Source organism: Salminus brasiliensis, chromosome 18 (assembly GCF_030463535.1).
Source record: "Salminus brasiliensis chromosome 18, fSalBra1.hap2, whole genome shotgun sequence".
Taxonomy (NCBI): Eukaryota; Metazoa; Chordata; class Actinopteri; order Characiformes; family Bryconidae; genus Salminus; species Salminus brasiliensis.
Window position 1 is genome coordinate 14,400,786 of NC_132895.1, and position 19,326 is coordinate 14,420,111.

Below are 19,326 nucleotides of genomic sequence, written 5' to 3' on the forward strand. Positions count from 1 at the left end.
CTTTTGTTGGAGTAACTGTCTCTACTGCCCAAGGAAGGCTTTCTACTAGATTTTGGAGCTCTGCAGTGAGGATTGGATTGCATTTATCGACAAGAGCGATAGTAATGTCAGGACATTGGATGATCACCACCCCATCTAAAAGTATAGACTGGAGCACCACCATCCAGAAACACAGTTCCACTGCTCCACAGCTCAATGCTTGGGGGGCTTTATACCCCTCTAGTCAACGTCTGGCATTAGACGTCTGCCAATAGACGTCTGCCAATAGGTTCATGGTTATCTGCTCCAGAGAGTCCATGTCTATTTCAGTCAGCTCAGCATTTTATAGTTCAGTAAAAATGTAGATTTACAAACAACTGTTTTGCCTTGTGACACAATATATCATTGCTGTCATGCAAAAACCTTGACATTATTTAAATATGGCAGTTTTATATTTTATACATACGCGTTAAACTGTGGCCAAATGTTATGATGAATTGACCAATAGAAATGTTTCAAAGTGATTTGAAAAAACACTGACTTCCATTGAAAGTTTTTTTCCTTCTCCTGTAAAGTTGCCAATATGGAGATACAAGGTTTTTGCCCAACAGAGACAAAATGTTGCTTTGATACTGTGTATTTATACAACATTAAATGTGACTAAGCCATAGAGTTACATGTACTTTTGCATGATTTTCACACTTTATAACCATAGCATTCATTCTTACTAACCAAAAAGGATTTATTGGCATGATGCCCAGAAAAAAAACACTTGTGGTTCACTAAAGAACCTTTTGGTGGATGACTATTTAAAGAACCTTTTGCAACCTTAAAGAACCGCCATGCCATGTAAACTCTTCTGAGAACTACACTATCTAAGCTTAAAAACGTTCAGGGATCCTTCATGTTTAAGACGTTTAAGATGTTGTATATTAAAAGTAATATTGAAATATGACAACGCCTAAATACAGTAAGGCTTATTCCACACTAAGGTGTATTACTCAGTAACTACGGGGATGTCTGTACAACGTGGTGGGGCTACTCTTTGGTAATAGATGTTTTTAATAACACTTTCAGTCCACCAGCGGGCCATAGACTGTTGAAGGGGTTAAAGGCTGAAATGTTCACTTGTCTGTTCATGAATGTAAATATGCACATTTTTTCTCCAGGTGGACCCTCAGGATGTAATGACATGCTTGACCACTCGCACCCTCATCACTCGAGGGGAGAGTGTGTCCACCCCTCTCAGTGTTGACCAGGGGCTTGATGTACGGGACGCTTTCGTTAAGGTTAGAGAACTTTACCCTGCTACTGAAGTTATTCTGCTTTAGAAGGAATTAAAATGCATCAGTGTATCATGAATCAGTCTGTAGGTCGTGATTGAACTGAATCATTTTTGTAATGTGAGAATCGATTCAAAGTTATGCAATAACCAACATTTGGGAGAAAAACCACACCCAAACACCTCCTCTCTATCATTACACACCCTATAAAAACACTCCTCTTCCCTCACCTTCTCGTGACACAAATTCGGCCTTGGGGGTAAGTGTCTGGCCTCATCAGGTCTCATCAGCTGAAGCCGCCCAGAACTCCCACCCAAGTTTCTCGAGTTCATTGTTCTTGCCTCAGCTTACAATCAGCATGGTCTGCACAAAATACAGTTTATAAGAGGAACGTTGTCATGGTTTTCTGTTCTGGCTCCATCCTTTCTTGTCTCCTTCCATGTTAGTCTTTAAACCTGTGTTTTGTTTTGTTTTCCTGCTTGCTCAGGTATTTGTCAGGTGTTATTTGTTTCCTAATTTGAGTTTCCATACTCTATGGTTTTTTAAGTTGATAAGTTGTAAGACGTGTGTATAATAACTTTTAGTAATATTTAATATTTCAAATTCTAAATAACGTTTAATGAAGCATGTGCTAATTTTTGGTAAAAAATATACATTTCTCTGCCAATTTTCTAAAAGTGAATAATAATAATAGTAATAATAATAATAATAATATGCTATATATAAAAATGTGAATAAATTCTAAATAATATATTATAAATCTGTTATATCTATTTAAATGTTTTGCTTTTATTCTTCGTAGCAGTGTGTTTTACACACATCCAGGCCCTTTCATGCATTCAGTGTATTTATAAAAATAAGTAAAAATGATAAAATACAAGATGCATTTCATGGCATCTAATGACATTTCTTATTTTTAGGGAATATATGGGAGGTTGTTTGTGTGGATAGTGGACAAAATCAACGCTGCAATCTTCAGGACTCTGTGTAATGAGGACAACACTATCCGCAGGTCCATTGGGCTGCTTGATATCTTTGGCTTTGAGAATTTCAACATCAACAGGTGTGTATTATCAGCCATGCTTATTTATTCTCATTTTCAGAGTCTAGAATCATGCCAGGCTTGATGATGATTGATGATCACCGTTGCCTGCTCTTTAAAGTCACTGAACCTTTTTTGCCCAGCTTTGAGCAGCTCTGCATCAACTTTGCCAATGAGAATCTACAGCAGTTCTTTGTGCGGCACGTCTTCAAGCTGGAGCAGGAGGAGTACAACCTGGAGCGAATCAACTGGCAGCACATAGAGTTCACTGACAACCAGGATGCCCTGGACATGATTGCCATCAAACCCATGAACATCATCTCGCTCATCGATGAGGAGAGCAAGTTCCCCAAGGTAAACAGAAAAGAGAAGTAGAGGATGTTCGCTTTGGGTGAAAGGACATTGATGTGATCATTTAAACTTTGGTCCTGTTATGCAGAGAAATTAATCAGTTAATCGTAAGACATATTGTTCAGTAAGTTCTATAAATGAGTATGTCATATTATTAAATTCATACATGCTTGTGACAAGAACAAATAAATACAAAAACTTTTTTAACATTATAAGTACATTAAAAACTCTTGAATTTACACTATGAAATGAGATAAAATATAACAAAAAAAAATTATTAATAAATTATGTGACAAACATATATGACAAAAATGGCAATATTTGGCATAGGTTTTGTGCTGTAGTGCACTACCTAAAAGCTTCAAAGTTTTGTATTTGACATACAGTAGAACTATCCACGAAATGCTTTAGTAACTTGATAACTTTCACTAATTTTATAGCCATGTGCAAAAAACATGCACCACAATAAGTAGGCATTATGTTGCTGTTTTGTTTGCGATATCAAATGTTTTCTCAGGAAAAACCTGAATAAAAATGATGTGAGGTATACTTTTTGAGAGAAGACACAGTTCCTGTCTTGGTGATTTGAAGTTACTGTTTGTTTGGTTTGTACACTGCGAGCAGATCATCATGTCATCATCAGAGTCATGTAGGGTTGAGTCATGTAAGGTTGCATCTTCGCTACAGTTCTTTTTATTTCATGTTGATTTGGAATGAAATGTAATGAATATGCCTTACTCCCTGCGTGTTACTGCACTGAAGGTATTAGTTCCAATCGCAAACAAGGCTGATTCACTGTGACAAAGTTAGCTTGCAGTTGCGTTGATGTGTGAATGAATTCTGATTCAGCCTCCTGTTGGTGTTTCTGATACTGAAGTATATGAAGCTTTTAATTCAGCATTGAAAAAGAGTCTTTAAGTAGATGTGTAAATACATACTGTGTTTATTTTGCCAGGGAACTGATGCCACCATGCTGAGCAAACTGAATTCCCAGCACAAACTCAACGTCAACTACATCCCACCTAAGAACAGTCACGAGACCCATTTTGGAATTCAGCACTTCGCTGGTGTGGTTCAGTACGAAACTAAAGGTACCTCTCAGAGTCACTAATCCATCTCTATTGTACTCTCACAAAGCAGGAGATTTTGAAGTTGAATGAAAATGTTAAACACAGTAATCTTTACAAGAGGAGGTGGTTGAAAGGGCCTATACTTGATTCCCACTGCTGTTTTAAATAAATATATTTGATGCAATACGTAAACACTGTTCATGCCATTCACTGCCCAGTTCATACAGCTAACTAAACTGCAAAAATCGCTATATAAATGTCATACTTAAACATGAATTTATTGGCAACATGCCTAATGCCAATCAGGGGCTAGAGAGGTACAAAGCCCCCCAACACTGAACTGTGGAGCAGTGGAACTGTGTTTCCTGGAATGATGGTGCTCCATCCAATACTATTGGAATGGCTTGGGTAGTTGGGGATAAGGTGGGGTGGTGATAATCCAACATCCTGACCTCACTAACGCTGTTCTTCGTCACTGAATTGCAATCCAGTTCTCACAGCAGTGCTCCACAATCTAGTGGAAAGCCTTCCCTGGACAGTAGAGACAGTTACCCCAACAAGAGCATAAAGAGATAAACTCTTTTAAATACCTGTGATTTAGGAAGAAACAGTGAGTGAGCAGGTGTCCCAATAGTGTAAATATTCTTGTTGGTGTAAAAAGTCTGGTGTAAAAGCAGGTTGTTTCCACTTGTCTTTTGGATCAGGTTTTCTAGAGAAGAACAGAGACAGTCTCCACAGTGACATCATCCAGCTGGTGCACTCCTCCAAAAACAAGTTCATCAAGCAGATCTTCCAGGCTGACGTCGCTATGGTGATGCCCTTTTCCCATATGACATCTGTATTAATCTTGCATTAATATCCCATCATACCCAAACTGAGCAGATACATCACTTCATTAGCAGTGCAGAGTAGTCAGCTTTAAGGCTGCCACGATTAATCAATGACATCGCCACTGAAAATGCGTCAACATCAATATTTTGAGCTGATGAATAGTTTTAATATTATTTTTTTATGACTTGCTTTTTTATGACTTGCTTTTTTAGGTCTCTAAAAGATAAAACGATTTTCCTCATTACCACTAATAAACTGCTCAATGAGGTCAGGCGTTTCTGGCTCCAGTCTGGTCGGCTCCATTCAGAGCTACAACTGCGAAATAGGTTTTTAAGGTTTCCAAAGAACCAAGGCATTGGAAGTATGAGAGAACCTGAAATTAGCACGAAACAAAAACAGGTGGTTTGTACACTGGGCAAAGTTTTGAGGGCATACCACCGCAGAAACACACAGATGTCACATGTACTGACTGCGTTGTTTTAATTTTGAGTAGAAAACCTTTTAAATGTGTTGATCTTGTAGTCTTGATCTTGTATAATACACTCATTATTACACCTTAGAATTTCTAGTGAATACGGGGCTAAGAGAAAAGGTTAAGGCTAGAATCTGGGCTTTTCCACTGATTGACGGAGCCAGTGTGTGTTTGTGCGCTTTGGGCTTGTCTGGATATAAACCATATCTAATGACTCTATTCAGCCATTATTTTAAGCACATTCTTTGTAGGGAATGGTATAAACACAGTAGATCAGGTACAGGTTTGGATAAGAAGCTTAAATATTCCCCTGCACTGCTGACTGTTATGCTGAAATTCTTGTTTAAACCTACAGTTTTACACTTAATAGTTCAACCTTTATTTACAGATTTGTCCAAATAAAATAATGTTAAACATTAATTTACCTGAAGAAAACAACCATTTCAACTGATTAATCAACTAATCAACAAAATAATCGATAGATTCATCGATAGAAAAATAGTTGTTAGAGATAGTTGTTGAGATATCAGTATAGGGTAGCACATTAACAGCAGAGCACTATTGAGCCTTGGCTTTTGTGATGTCCTAGGTTTTTCCAGACAAGCTCTCCAGTAAATTACACTGGGTTTCTTGCTGTGAACGTATGGTCTTGGGAATGTTCTCTTTGTCTCAGTAGCTCTGTGTTCAGGACGATTTTTTCAGCTAGATTTTTTCCCTCTTGGTGTTTATAGGCACAGGTTGGTTTTCGCACTGCACTGCTACTTTTTTCCTTCTTACTTCTGTGATGATGTCAGCCTAATCTCTCTTGGCCCAGACAGTTCTCTCTTTTCTTTCTCAGCGGACTTGGCTAACACCAGTCAATTCTCTCTCTCCCTCTCTCTGCTAATTATCACCCTCCCTCCATCTCCCTCTCTGTCTCTCTCTCTGATTTCTGGCTTCAGTTTCTCTGTGGCTATTTGCAGCCCACCACATCCCCTCACAAGGTAATCCATCCTCGGTGCTCTTGTGTCCCTCTAGGGCTTCCATCTCCGCAGCACTCAAAAACAGTGTCTCTGCATCGTTAACCCACAGAGGTCTTTCTCCAGAACTCATTCCTGTGGTTATTTTCTCAGTGGAAAGTATCTGTGACAGAGCAGTCAGCTTCAGCACTCTTCCAGAGTCATTCCAAAGGTCCAACAGTGGCATAATGTGGGGTAATGAATATGAAATCTGGGAAAATGTTAGTCATCAAATAAATAAATAAATATCAAGGGTAAGATGGTTCTGTTTCAAGTTAAATGTGGCTGGTTCTCATCGGCCTTCTGCGCTTTGCTGAGGAGAAACTCTTGTATGTTTTCGTATGACTTTCCTGGCACTGTGTGTGAGGTTGGGGAGGAAAAAAGCTTCCAAATCCAAGTTTTTCACTCTGCCCACCACTGCCTTTTCTTCATTATTCCAACACAAAGCTCAGACAGTGAGAGTGAGAAGGATACAGAGAGGAGCCTGTAAGGAACCAATGAAAGTTTCAGAAAAAGACAGAATGTCGGTTAAGAGAGGGAGAAAGCATGAAAGTGTAAAATATTTAAGAGGAGGAGGAAAAAAATGGAAGCACTTGTGGACAGAGGTAGTCAAGGTGAGCGTGGATACAGTGTATATGCTGTATTTGTTGATTACAGTGTATATCGTGGGTGTGTTGGTGACAGTGTATATCCAGTATCTATTGGTTACTGTGTATATCCTGTGTTTATTGGTTACAGTGTATATTGTGGGTGTGTTGGTTACAGTGTATATCCTGTACCTATTGGTTACAGTGTATATCCTGTACCTATTGGTTACAGTGCATATCCTGTACCTATTGGTTACTGTGTATATCCTGTGTTTATTGGTTACAGTGTATATCCTGGGTGTGTTGGTTACAGTGTATATCCTGTACCTATTGGTTACAGTGTATATCCTGTACCTATTGGTTACAGTGCATATCCTGTACCTATTGGTTACTGTGTATATGCTGTGTTTATTGGTTACAGTGTATATCCTGGGTGTGTTGGTTACAGTGTATATCCTGTACCTATTGGTTACAGTGTATATCCTGTATCTATTGGTTACTGTGTATATCCTGTGTTTATTGGTTACAGTGTATATCCTGGGTGTGTTGGTTACAGTGTATATCCTGTACCTATTGGTTACAGTGTATATCCTGTACCTATTGGTTACAGTGTATATCCTGTTCCTATTGGTTACAGTGCATATCCTGTACCTATTGGTTACTGTGTATATCCTGTGTTTATTGGTTACAGTGTATATCCTGGGTGTGTTGGTAACAGTGTATATCCTGTACCTATTGGTTACAGTGTATATCCTGTAACTATTGGTTACAGTGTATATCCTGTACCTATTGGTTACAGTGTATATCCTGTGTTTATTGGTTACAGTGCATATCCTGTACCTATTGGTTACTGTGTATATCCTGTGTTTATTAGTTACAGTGTATATCCTGGGTGTGTTGGTTACAGTGTATATCCTGTACCTATTGGTTACAGTGTATATCCTGTACCTATTGGTTACTGTGTATATCCTGTGTTTATTGGTTACAGTGTATATCCTGGGTGTGTTGGTTACAGTGTATATCCTGTACCTATTGGTTACTGTGTAGATCCTGTGTTTACTGGTTACAGTGTATATCCTGGGTGTGTTGGTTACAGTGTATATCCTGTACCTATTGGTTACAGTGTATATCCTGTATTTGGTGGTTAGAATGTGTATGCTATGTGTGTGTGTGGCATATTCGGTTTGTATTTGTGGCATATATGTATGTGCATCTTCAATGTTGTAATTTCTTTTATGTTGAAGTGAGTATAATACGCTGTTAATGTGCTTGTGTGTGTGTGTGTGTGTGTGTGTGTGTGTGTGTGTGTGTGTGTGTGTAGGGAGTGGAGACTAGAAAGCGCTCTCCGACTCTGAGCAGTCAGTTTAAGCGTTCTCTGGAGCTGCTCATGCGGACCCTGAGTGTGTGTCAGCCTTTCTTCGTGCGCTGCATCAAACCCAATGAACTCAAGAAGCCAATGGTGAGTCCAGAAATGTGTCTGAAAGTCACCTTTGCATTTGGAACTAAATACGCTCCATTTATCCACAAAATTAAATGTACTGTTGTGTAACTATTGCAAAATTTGGAAACTTACAAACTCTAACTGTCTTTCCTTCTAATGCAGTTGTTTGATCGAGGCCTGTGCGTACGGCAGCTGCGGTATTCCGGCATGATGGAGACCATACGAATTCGCAGAGCTGGATACCCTATTCGCTACACCTTTGCTGAATTTGTAGACCGTTACAGAGTCCTCATGCCTGGGATCAAACCAGCCCACAAACAGGTGGGTCTATAGCATTATTAAAGTGCACAACCAGCTTCACTGAAGAATGGAAGATGTGTTTTAGCAGCTGATGCTGCAGCTTTTGCAGATGATGAGTTGAGTTTTCTAACCGCACACTGAATAAAAGGACTGTTATAATCATAGTTTTATGATTTAAAAATATATATAATTTCATATGATATGATATGATATTGTGGTGTCCTGATTCAATGCATTTTATACAGCACAAATAAGTGACTTTATCATACACAAAGTAGTGCCCTATGTAGTGAAAAGGGTATCGTTTTGGACACTGTAGTGCTGATCTAACCATAACTATAATGATCTAACTATAATGTGCATATATTGGATTTATACATCCATAGTAAATAAGTGGCAGGTCAAAAAACTCCTCAAGTTTCGAGTATGTTTTTAAATAACTGCAGTAAAACAGCTTATCCTGTACTTCCAGCATTTATCAGCATAAGAACTGAAGGCTATTTGTTCTTTAAAATGTAAATAGTAAAGTAAATGACTGCAAACTTGGTCCAGATGTTGAGCCAACAGAACAGAATGAATAATAATAATAATTAAACTACAAAATTTTAAATTCAGTGGAAATGATTAGAATTACTGGTTTCTGCCCACTTCTGCTTATCTGTTATCTACAATAGTGCCACACAAATGCCTCCTTGTTAGTTGGTAATAAAATATGTATAATTTGAGACTCACTCCCAGCTTATGCTCTGTGAATAATCATGAGTATTTTATAGGAGGACCTTCGAGGTACATGCCAGAGAATAGCAGTGTCCGTCCTGGGGCGAAATGATGACTGGCAGATAGGGAAGACAAAGATCTTCCTCAAGGTTTGATCTTCCTCAAAGCAGTTTGTGCATTAGAGCAATAGGATTACTACAAATGTCTCCATTTGTGGTTTGCAGCCCCTTTCAGTGCTTTGAAGGGCGGCAGAGATTGAAAAGCTAGACATTGATCAAACTGATTAAGCAGGCATAAAGACATTGACAGAGTGGAGGCAGACAAATGTTTTATTTGGTGTGTTCATACTGCAGGATCACCATGACATGCAGCTGGAGATTGAGAGGGATAAGGCCATCACAGACAAGGTCATCCTCATCCAGAAAGCAGTGCGTGGAATGAAAGACAGGTAAAGCAGAGAGGCTCTGCAGGTGAATGGTGGGTAGATGTACAAACAAACGGGGAAACGATATGTGACCTGTGATTTTTACCCTCAGGGCCAACTTCCTGAAGACTAGGAGCGCTGTGACTCTGATCCAGAAAATGTGGAGAGGCTATATCTGTAGAAAGAATTACAGAGTGGTATGTTTTTTGCCTTTTTGTTGAATTTATAGTTGGAGACAAACTGTATTCAGCATATGGCCATAGTCAGTCAATAGAGCAATTATTAAGATCTGTGCCTCTTCTTCAGATGCGTACAGGTTTCTTGCGACTGCAGGCTCTGTGCCGCTCCCGAAAGCATTACCTGGCGTACCGAGATTCCAGGACACGCATCATTCTGCTGCAGGGCCGCTGCCGAGCTTTCCTCGTCAGACGGATGTTCTGGAAGCGCTTAAATGCTATCTGCACGATCCAGGCCTACACCCGTGGCATGATCGCTCGCAGACTGTGCAAGTGCCTCAGACTAGAGGTACAGCAGAGTGGCTGCTCTCTGGAAATGCTCTACAACAGGAGAGTTATAGCAAATAAAAAATTTTGAACTTCAACTATTCACACCAAATCGATTTCATCAAGAGTTTTCTGTAAAGAACCAAATGGGACTGAGGGAACTAGTGAAATATACAGAACGCAGAGGTGGAATATAAAAACAGTACACATTTAAAGGTGTCGTAGAATTTAAACTGTATTTACTTTTGTATGAATAAGAACAACCCGTGAACCGTGAAAGAAAATCCAGCATAACCAAAACAGATCTATAAAATGGGCCAATTCCAACACCCCCCCCTTCCTAAAACAAAAACCCCAAACAGTTATGTTGCTTATGTTTACACTCTCAAAATCTATTTACACCCAGCCTTCTAGTGAAAAAACTTGAGGCTAAAATCTAGCAGTCCAGACTGATGCAAAACTAATAATACTAATACAAAAAATAATTACAATGTTTTTGTCACAGTGCTAGTCTAGACTAGGCCAGGCTAGGCTCTGCCATGCAGCCGTGGGCTGTCTTGGTGCTCTATAAAAGCAGAGCTAGTCTTGTAAAACTGCATCTAGGTTTTTTTTGTCTCAGATACAGTACATACTTTAAGCACAATTTAAAATACTGAATAAAATTATTCTAATGCACCTTTAAAAACAACACTTAAGCCATGGTATAGCAGTGTGAATAGATCCATTTTTCTAAAAGGCTCTCAACAACCAAATCTCCTTCCAGTACAACTGAAACTCCTCCCCATGCAGTACGTCATTGCTGAGCTAATCAGTCTAATTTTTTATCAGCATGGACTGCTGAAGCTGTCACCTTTCCATAAGTTTAGGATTTCGAGGCAGCACAGTACAGGAAGAGGCTGAATGGATAAACAACTGCCATGTAACTTGTGGATTTGCATTTACTGTAAATGCATGTGGCTAAAATCATATCAGGATACGATCCAGATACACTCAAAGTGACCAGGTGTAAATGAGGACTTTGTCTATGTGCTTCTTTGATCATGCTTACACCTGGTCACTTCATGTGACTATTATCTACATTGTATCTTAATAAAGCCACATGTTTTTACACAGGGTAGTCAAATGTCTGGCTAGTCAGACTGAAATCTAATTGCTGTGTAGGATGAAATATGCAAGTCCATTCTTTACATGGCCACTAGTTTTTCATTCGTTCATGACATACTGCTCGTTTGATTGTACTGGGAGAAGTTTTAGTTGTCGGTTGTGTCTTGCAGAGATGGATGCGTTTACATAGCTGTAACATGTGGCTCAAAAGTGTCTTAGAGCACCTCCTGAAGTGGTTTGAGCGATCAGATTTGTATGTGGTTTAAAAGCGTCTTGGGTGTGTTTACACTTGCATTTTTATGTGTCTGTTTTATACTCAAGATATATGAACGCTTTCTTTAAACGCTGTCTTTGCATGTTATTACATATGTGCATGTTTGTGTGTGATTCCCTGTGAAGCGGGAGCGCAGGCTGGAGGCCGAGCGGCAGCGTCTGGCTGAAGAAGAGAGGTTGAGGAATCTGATGACAGCGCGGCGCGCTCGGGCTGAGGCTGAGAGGAAGCATCAGGAACACCTGGCCCAGCTGGCTCTTGAGCAGGAGGAGAGGGAGAGGGCACAGCGAGAGGAGGCGCGCAGGAAGAAGGAGCTGCTGGAGCAAATGGAGCGGGCCAGGCAGGAACCGGTCAGCGATTCAGACATGGTGGACAAGATGTTTGGCTTTCTGGGCAACTCCACCTCCCTGCCCAACCTGGAGGGGGATGCACCTGCAGGCTTTGAGGTTAGAGACTGATCAGTGGAGGTTTGGAATGAGTGTCTTAATGATATGAGGAAAATATGTTAAGGTATAAAATCATTTTGATTGTCACTGAATGATAAACTGAGGATCATAAGAGGTCTGATACTGTATAATAAGATTCACAAAATTCAATTATAATAAAATAAAAATGAAAAATCCCATGTATTTGAAATGTGCTAAGTAAATCATATAATCAAATTAAATATTACATAATATTTTTATCATATACACTTAAAAAATCGAATAAAACATCAAAAAGTAACTTTTAATATTTCATTTCTAATATTGAAATCTACATACATCTAAATAGAGTGACTACCAATGAGCAAAAAATGCAATCCAGCATTAATACCTCGGTATTTAATTTTTTTTTGTGTCTAATAGGACCTAGAATATGTTTCCAAGGACTACGAAGATGACAGCATTGATGAGGCTCTTCCTCTTCCCAATGAAGAACAAGAGGATCTCTCAGAGTACAAGTTTGCAAAGTTTGCTGCAACCTACTTCCAGGGAAATACAACACAGACATATGTGCGCCGGCCGCTCAAACAGCCTCTGCTTTTCCATGAAGATGAAGGAGACCAGCTGGTGAGAAACCCTCATCTTTATAACTCAACCTTTCCATTTGCAACTGACAGCCTTGTAGACTCACGGTGTGTTGACTGTGTTTTCTGCCTGTCTGTTCAGGCTGCTCTGGCTGTGTGGGTGACTGTACTGAGGTTTATGGGAGACATGCCGGAGCCCAAATATCAGATCAGCGTCAGTGATGGCAGCGAGAAAATCCCAGTCATGACCAAGATCTACGAGACACTGGGCAAGAGAACCTACAAAAGAGAGCTGCAGGCCCTGCAGGGGGAGGAGGAGGTGAGGGCATGGGAATGTACAATATCCTGCTAGTGTTTCTTCTGAAAGCAAGGATACTAATAGGGAGTTCTATTCTTCTGGAAAGGTTTTACACTGAGTGTTGCTGTGAAGATTTGATTGTATTGGTCCACAATAGCCGTAGTGAGGTCAGGTTTTGATGCTGGATGATCAATTCTGGATCATAAACACCACCATAAATACAACCCAATCCCAAATGTAGTGGATATAGCTCAGTTAATCCAGGGAACCCAGTTACTCCTCTGGCCAATGCTTGAGCATAATGACATCATGCTTGTGTATCTGCTGCAAAGCATCCCGTTATATTCACAGTGCTTTTCTATGGAGATTGTACTGTTTTAACTGTCTGTGTACAACTAAATATCTGTGTCAGCAGTAAGTGTAGCTAAATCTGCTCATTAGAATGGGTGTCTGGATACTTTCAGACACGGAAATCATAGGCACATGCAGTAGAACACTGTCTTGGCACTTAACAATCGAATAGTCAGTTAGAGGCACTTCATGAACATTAATTTGACATGTATTAAAAAGGTAGCAGTTGCACTTCTGGAATGTCCTGTCTCAGAATTGGGTATTGTTCATTTTTTGGTATTACATGTTGGGCATTGAGGTATTAGCTGCTTCCTGGTTTTCTCTACTTTGTAAATCAACACACTGTAGGTAACGAGAACCCACAATAATTAAGGCAATCAGTTGGTTGTATGCCCTTTGCGGCAGTCTTACAAGAGGCTGATGATCGGGCCACAAACCGTTGTTTATCTTTACAATAGCACTATGGGCTGAGCTGCAACACAAAACGGCATCATTATAAATATAATAAAATACCTGCCAAATGCAAAGGTAATTATTTAAAGGTAACATGAGTAATATTAAAAAACAGCTTTTACAAATGCTAGTAGACTCTACCTTTTGCTGTCAACTAAGGTGAGATCAGATTATTAAAGTTATTAAATTTAAACACTGGGCTTTATAGTATATCTGTGAGTATATCTATGAGTGAAGGCCAGTAATATAAAATGCTTATTTCCACATTTTGAAAGATTACATCATGTTTTTCTTTTCACTTTATCTGTTCTCTTTCAGAGTTCCATCATTGACAGCCAGAAGAGGAACAGTGTCAGGCATAAACTGGTGTCTCTCACACTGAAGAAGAAAACAAAAATTACAGAGGAGGTGAGAGCATTTGGTTATGGACAAAAGTATTGTGACACCTGCTCATTCATAGTTTCTTCCGAAATCTTGGGTATTAAAACAGTTTGTCTTGCTCTTGTTTGGAGTAACTGTCTACCATCCATGGAAGGCATTCTGCTAGACTTTCTATAGAGAATTTCTTTGAGGGTTTGATTGCATTCAGTGACAAGAGCGTTGGTCAGTGAGGTCAGGATGTTCCCAAGGTCCCAACTCATCCCAAAAGTACTGGATAGAGCACCAACCATCATTCCAGAAAACACAGCTCCACTACTCCACAGCTTAATGCTGGAGGGGTTTATACCCCTGTAGCCCTGCCAGTTCATGTTTATCTGCTCCAGAGTGTCCTATTCTGTTGACAATACTTTTAGCAAGGGGTGCAGCATAAAACATTTAAATGCATTTATTAAAAGGGGTGTCCACAAACATTTGGACATACAGTTTGTATATATAGTGCTTTTGACATTCAAATGAATGACAATACAACAGTTTGTACATGTTGTGTCCTTTTGTGTTCAGGTGACGCGGCGGCTGACTGATAGCGACTACAGTTTACAGGGAAACAGCATGCTGGAGGACCGGCCAACGTCCAACCTGGAGAAACTTCACTTTATCATTGGCAATGGCATTTTACGGCCTGCTCTGAGGTGATTTATTAGCTGAGACGTTTTTTTTTCTTCTTCAAATTATGATCTGTCATGCAGTAGGTCCTGTGGGAGAGCGTGTAACATTGCATTATTCCTATGCTTGTGTCATTAATAGAGATGAAATCTACTGTCAGATTTGTAAACAGCTGACTCAGAACCCATCTAAAAGCAGCCATGCTCGTGGCTGGATCCTGCTCTCACTCTGCGTGGGCTGTTTCGCACCATCAGAGAAATTTGTCAAAGTAAAAAACACTTTTTCCTCCTATTTGAGACTGATTTAGCTAGAACAGAATGTTTAAAACTCCTGAAATGACACCCTATGCAAATAGATCCACTAGCTCTACTCTCCTGTTATTTCACAGTATCTGCGGACGTTCATCAACTCTGGGCCTCCAGGCTATGCCCCATACTGTGAGGAAAGACTGAGACGCACTTTTGTGAACAAGACAAGAACTCAGCCTCCCTCCTGGCTCGAGCTACAGGTACTGTCACTGTGTTAACTCCCATTAACAGCCATTAGAAAATGCCAGCTGATTAAAAAAAAGAACTGGAATATGGACTTTCTTCTCCTGCAGGCCACTAAATCCAAGAAGCCCATTATGTTGCCAGTTACCTTCATGGACGGCACCACTAAGACACTGCTGACTGATTCAGCCACCACTGCCAAAGAGCTCTGCAATGCTCTGTCGGACAAGATCGGTCTGAAGGACCGTTTCGGCTTCTCTCTGTACATCGCTCTATTTGATAAGGTATGTTCACCCCAGGCTATCTCATGCAATCTTCTGCAAACTCTCCTGGTTAGTGTATGTATAGGGTATTTCATCATTCAGTTTGTATGTGATTCGCTCAGGTATCATCTCTGGGCAGTGGAAAGGACCATGTAATGGATGCGGTATCTCAGTGTGAGCAATATGCCAAAGAGCAAGGGGCTCAAGAGCGTAACGCCCCCTGGAGGCTGTTCTTCAGGAAGGAAATCTTCACACCATGGCACAACCCTGCTGAGGATAGCGTGGCCACTAACCTTATCTACCAGCAGATTGTCCGTGGGGTCAAGTTTGGAGAGTACCGCTGTGACAGGGTATGGATTGTACTTTGCTTTACTGTTTTAAAGCTGGCATGTTGGCATTTTAGTACTGATATTAGAAAATAAAGTGATACCATGTCATTTCTAGTATTCAGTCACTCTTCACGTCAACATTTTTGTCATTTTATATGCAGTAATAACAGTGCAGATAGAAATCTTATGAATGGAACACCAGAAGGCGTTTTATGTGCTTAGCTTAGATATTTCAGTTGCTGCGCTTTTCTGTGCAGAATGTATTAGTATAATTCCTAAACAATATTGTATTTATTTGTGATGTAAAAAATGTATTGCACTGTATTATATTGCGTGTGTGTTTTATGTTACATATTGTTTTGCTGAATTGTTAATGGTGTGTTAGCTTAGGGCTAACATATTAGCTTGTAGCTAGCTATACACAACATATACTGCAGCCTGTCTTCCTTACTCTTTATAATATCAAATGCTGAAATAAGCTAAAAATGCCCATTTTACTTTAAAATAACATATCAAAATCATTGTGATGCTGCACAGACTTATAATAGGGATCATGTCTCTTTTGTGGTTGTTTGTCTTGGCACTTATGCTATGTCAGTTTAATCATTACCTAATAATTTGTCTTTACCTAATACTTATTTTAAATCATAGATATGAAATTGTTCATTGTAGTTATCATTGTAATAATGCTTAAGTATTTGATACTTGATAAATTCTTCAATTAAATAACATTACAGTTGTCTATTCAAATAATCTCTTCGAATGATTAAGTGGTTATTTTATTTTACGTGGTTTAAATATACTTAAATATAATAAACTGTTTTCATCAAAAGATCAATAGCTCCTATTAGTAGTAAGGAACTTACATATTGTGCATATTAACATATCACTTATTATACTTTATGTTTTATTAAAAAGTTTATGTATATTTTATACTTTACATATTATGAAAAAGTGTTTACAGTGCTTTACTCATTTGTAGATAAAGTAGATGTTTAACATTTCAAATGACATTTATTAATGCATTACTAATAATTACATAATTATTTACCATTATAAGAATCTATGGTTAATTTATTACATTTTGGGGCCTGTTATTACAAAGTGGTGTCAGTACTTTTTTAGACATTTAGCCATTTTTGTGGTATCAAACTGAGAAACCACTGTATCAGCAATCAGAATTATGAATTTTGTAGATTGTTCCACACCTAGTAAATATGTATTCATGTTCATTTTTGTCATTTGATAACTAATCCATAGTATATATGTTGTGTGTGTTGACATCAGGAGGAGGACTTAGCTGAACTGGCCTCTCAGCAGTATTATATAGACTATGGGGCTGAGATTCTACAGGACCGCTTGCTTAGCCTCATCCCCTCCTACATCCCTGACCGAGAGATCAGCTCCTCCAGAACCATGGACAAGTGGGCTCAGGTCATCATAGCAACTCACAAAAAGGTATTCGCTAATCAGAGCTTATTTGTGGAAGAGGACAGGAAATCATCAGCCGAGCTCTTTCCTAGTTGAGCTGCTGAAGTGAATCTTCCTTCATTTGGGTCAGTGAATTCACAGTTAGGCTCTCTCCAGTAATATTGTAATATTCCTGGGATGAATGTTTCTAGCCCTTATCTGTGTCCATGTATCACTATGTTCTCAAGGGCATCTCTATCTGTCTACCTCTCACTGCTGCTCCCTGTTATTAACAATTCACATGGCCATGAACCGCTCCCCAATCTCTGTGTGCCAAGGACGGCCTTCTCATCATCTGCCCCTCTCGCTCTGTACATGATGTAATATGTTCTAATCAAAATTTAGATTGGGCAAAAAGCTTCCGTCATCAAGTTCTGCTCTCAGCCCCGCTGTCATTAGTCTCAATTTGCCCTCTGTGGTGTTGCCTGGGCTACCAAAACTATGGCTCTATAGTTTTGGAGGATTTTTTTAAGCAGATTTGTGAGCTGTTAGTGAAGCATTATTGAATACTGCAGCACCACTGTGGTTGCTAGACTCCCATTTCACTCCACTTGACTTTCTTCTGTAATTGAAGTTGATCCTCACATCCTAACTAAGACTGTCTTATTACAGATAGGACCACTTATAACCAGTTTAGTCCACTAACACTCTGTCGATCATGCACACACACTGTGCTAACTCTGTTTGGCTGGATCGAAGGAGCGAGTTGAGCTTTGACTGATGATGACTGGGAAACATTAATCGTGCGTTCCCTCTTTCAAGGGTGAAGGCTGATTTAATTACCCCTCTGCCTCTCATAGGTTAAAGTGATGGACATGAATCTTTAATGATGCTGGAGATCTATATTATGGATCGATGGAGAGCTCTGTTATTGCATGTGCTCATAATATTTTATGCATATGAACTGGCACTGCGCAAGGACTGATGGCGTCCAAGGAGACTCATGTTATTGACTGTTAAATGTCCACAGGGAATATACACACAGAAGAAGTTCGACCCACAGAGAGTAAAAGAGGAGGTGGTGGATTTTGCTCGGTTCAAGTGGCCTTTGCTTTTCTCGCGCTTCTATGAGGCCTTCAAGTTCTCAGGTATAACCACTGTGGAACACCTGTGTGATTTGTAGGGATTGTCCAACCTATTCTTCCCCAAAACAGTTCAGATATTGAGCCAGTGCTCTTGTAGGGGGTTCAGGTTTCATCTTAGCAAAATATACAATCATTCAAAAGTTTGAAATAAGTCAAATTAATTTTATATTCAAAAACAACTTATTTTACAATGAAGATTAAATCATTCAAACGTTACATCAAAACGTTTTTTTGGAAATTATTTAAAATATTTATTGAAAACACTGATTCAGATATTTATGTAAAATCCTAAATATTGTTGCTGTCATGCATGTCACTTTTTTGACTATTTGAATTTCCAATAGCTTTAAAATGCTTTTTACACTAATTTCCACTAAAAGTTTTCCTTTTACTGTAAAGTTTACTACTATTTTGAGTCTGTTTTAGTCAGGTTACGGGGTGTAATGATTTCAATGCAGTATCAAAAATTGAGAAATGAACTTTCTACACAGTTTATTAATACACGGACAGTGATCAAAACTAAGGAGAGTGGGAGTCAGAGTGGGAGGGGATGGGGAGGGGCTTTTGCTATACTAATGGGCTTTTTTGTCACTTAAAGTCACTTGATTGATTGCGCATGTGCTTGTTTGATTATTCAAAAATGTCATTAATTTTTCAGAATTTAATATATATACATACACATATACTGATTTGGTATGTTGGATCAGTGAGATCAGTTTATTATGAGTTCTTTGACATGCTATTTCTGTATTATGGCTCCTTCTTATTATGTTATAGATCTGATGTTGTGGTCCTTTGTGGTTCTTGTGGTTTTCTGCAGGGCCCAGTCTGCCAAAGAATGATGTGATAGTTGCTGTGAACTGGACTGGAGTCTATTTTGTGGATGAACAGGAACAGGTCCTTCTGGAACTTTCTTTCCCTGAGATCACTGCAGTGTCCAGCAGCAGGTTCAGTAATCCATTAAGCCTTTTTAACCATTCTAAGTTCTAATAACAGAACCATTGTTTTATTAGGTGAAAATCTTTCACTGGGACATATTCAGTAATATAATATCTATCACATTTATTCACTCAGTTCACTCAGTCATGCCTGTTTTCAGACTAAGATTCAGAAAATATATATGTAACTGTTCCTGAACTCATTTTTGTGGTTACTGAAGA

General features: G+C 39.2%; 1 protein-coding gene across 2 annotated transcripts in view; it reads left to right on the forward strand.

Annotated features, from left to right (window-relative positions):
* The window catches only part of myo7ab (myosin VIIAb), a 51,099-nt gene that overhangs the window by 19,957 nt on the left and 11,816 nt on the right, over positions 1–19,326 (forward strand). Inside the window, exons 12-34 of one of the 2 annotated variants that reach the window (XM_072661394.1) lie at positions 1,149–1,268; positions 2,183–2,325; positions 2,448–2,658; positions 3,611–3,746; positions 4,430–4,536; positions 7,935–8,072; positions 8,217–8,375; positions 9,128–9,220; positions 9,425–9,519; positions 9,608–9,692; positions 9,802–10,020; positions 11,502–11,819; positions 12,222–12,425; positions 12,525–12,701; positions 13,803–13,892; positions 14,397–14,554; positions 14,670–14,796; positions 14,917–15,036; positions 15,130–15,303; positions 15,405–15,632; positions 16,899–17,069; positions 18,052–18,169; positions 18,987–19,113. In XM_072661394.1, coding sequence (XP_072517495.1) covers positions 1,149–1,268; positions 2,183–2,325; positions 2,448–2,658; positions 3,611–3,746; positions 4,430–4,536; positions 7,935–8,072; positions 8,217–8,375; positions 9,128–9,220; positions 9,425–9,519; positions 9,608–9,692; positions 9,802–10,020; positions 11,502–11,819; positions 12,222–12,425; positions 12,525–12,701; positions 13,803–13,892; positions 14,397–14,554; positions 14,670–14,796; positions 14,917–15,036; positions 15,130–15,303; positions 15,405–15,632; positions 16,899–17,069; positions 18,052–18,169; positions 18,987–19,113 — 3,518 coding nt within the window. The remainder of the gene's footprint in view (positions 1–1,148; positions 1,269–2,182; positions 2,326–2,447; positions 2,659–3,610; positions 3,747–4,429; positions 4,537–7,934; positions 8,073–8,216; positions 8,376–9,127; positions 9,221–9,424; positions 9,520–9,607; positions 9,693–9,801; positions 10,021–11,501; positions 11,820–12,221; positions 12,426–12,524; positions 12,702–13,802; positions 13,893–14,396; positions 14,555–14,669; positions 14,797–14,916; positions 15,037–15,129; positions 15,304–15,404; positions 15,633–16,898; positions 17,070–18,051; positions 18,170–18,986; positions 19,114–19,326) is intronic. The other variant, XM_072661395.1, reaches the window with a different exon arrangement.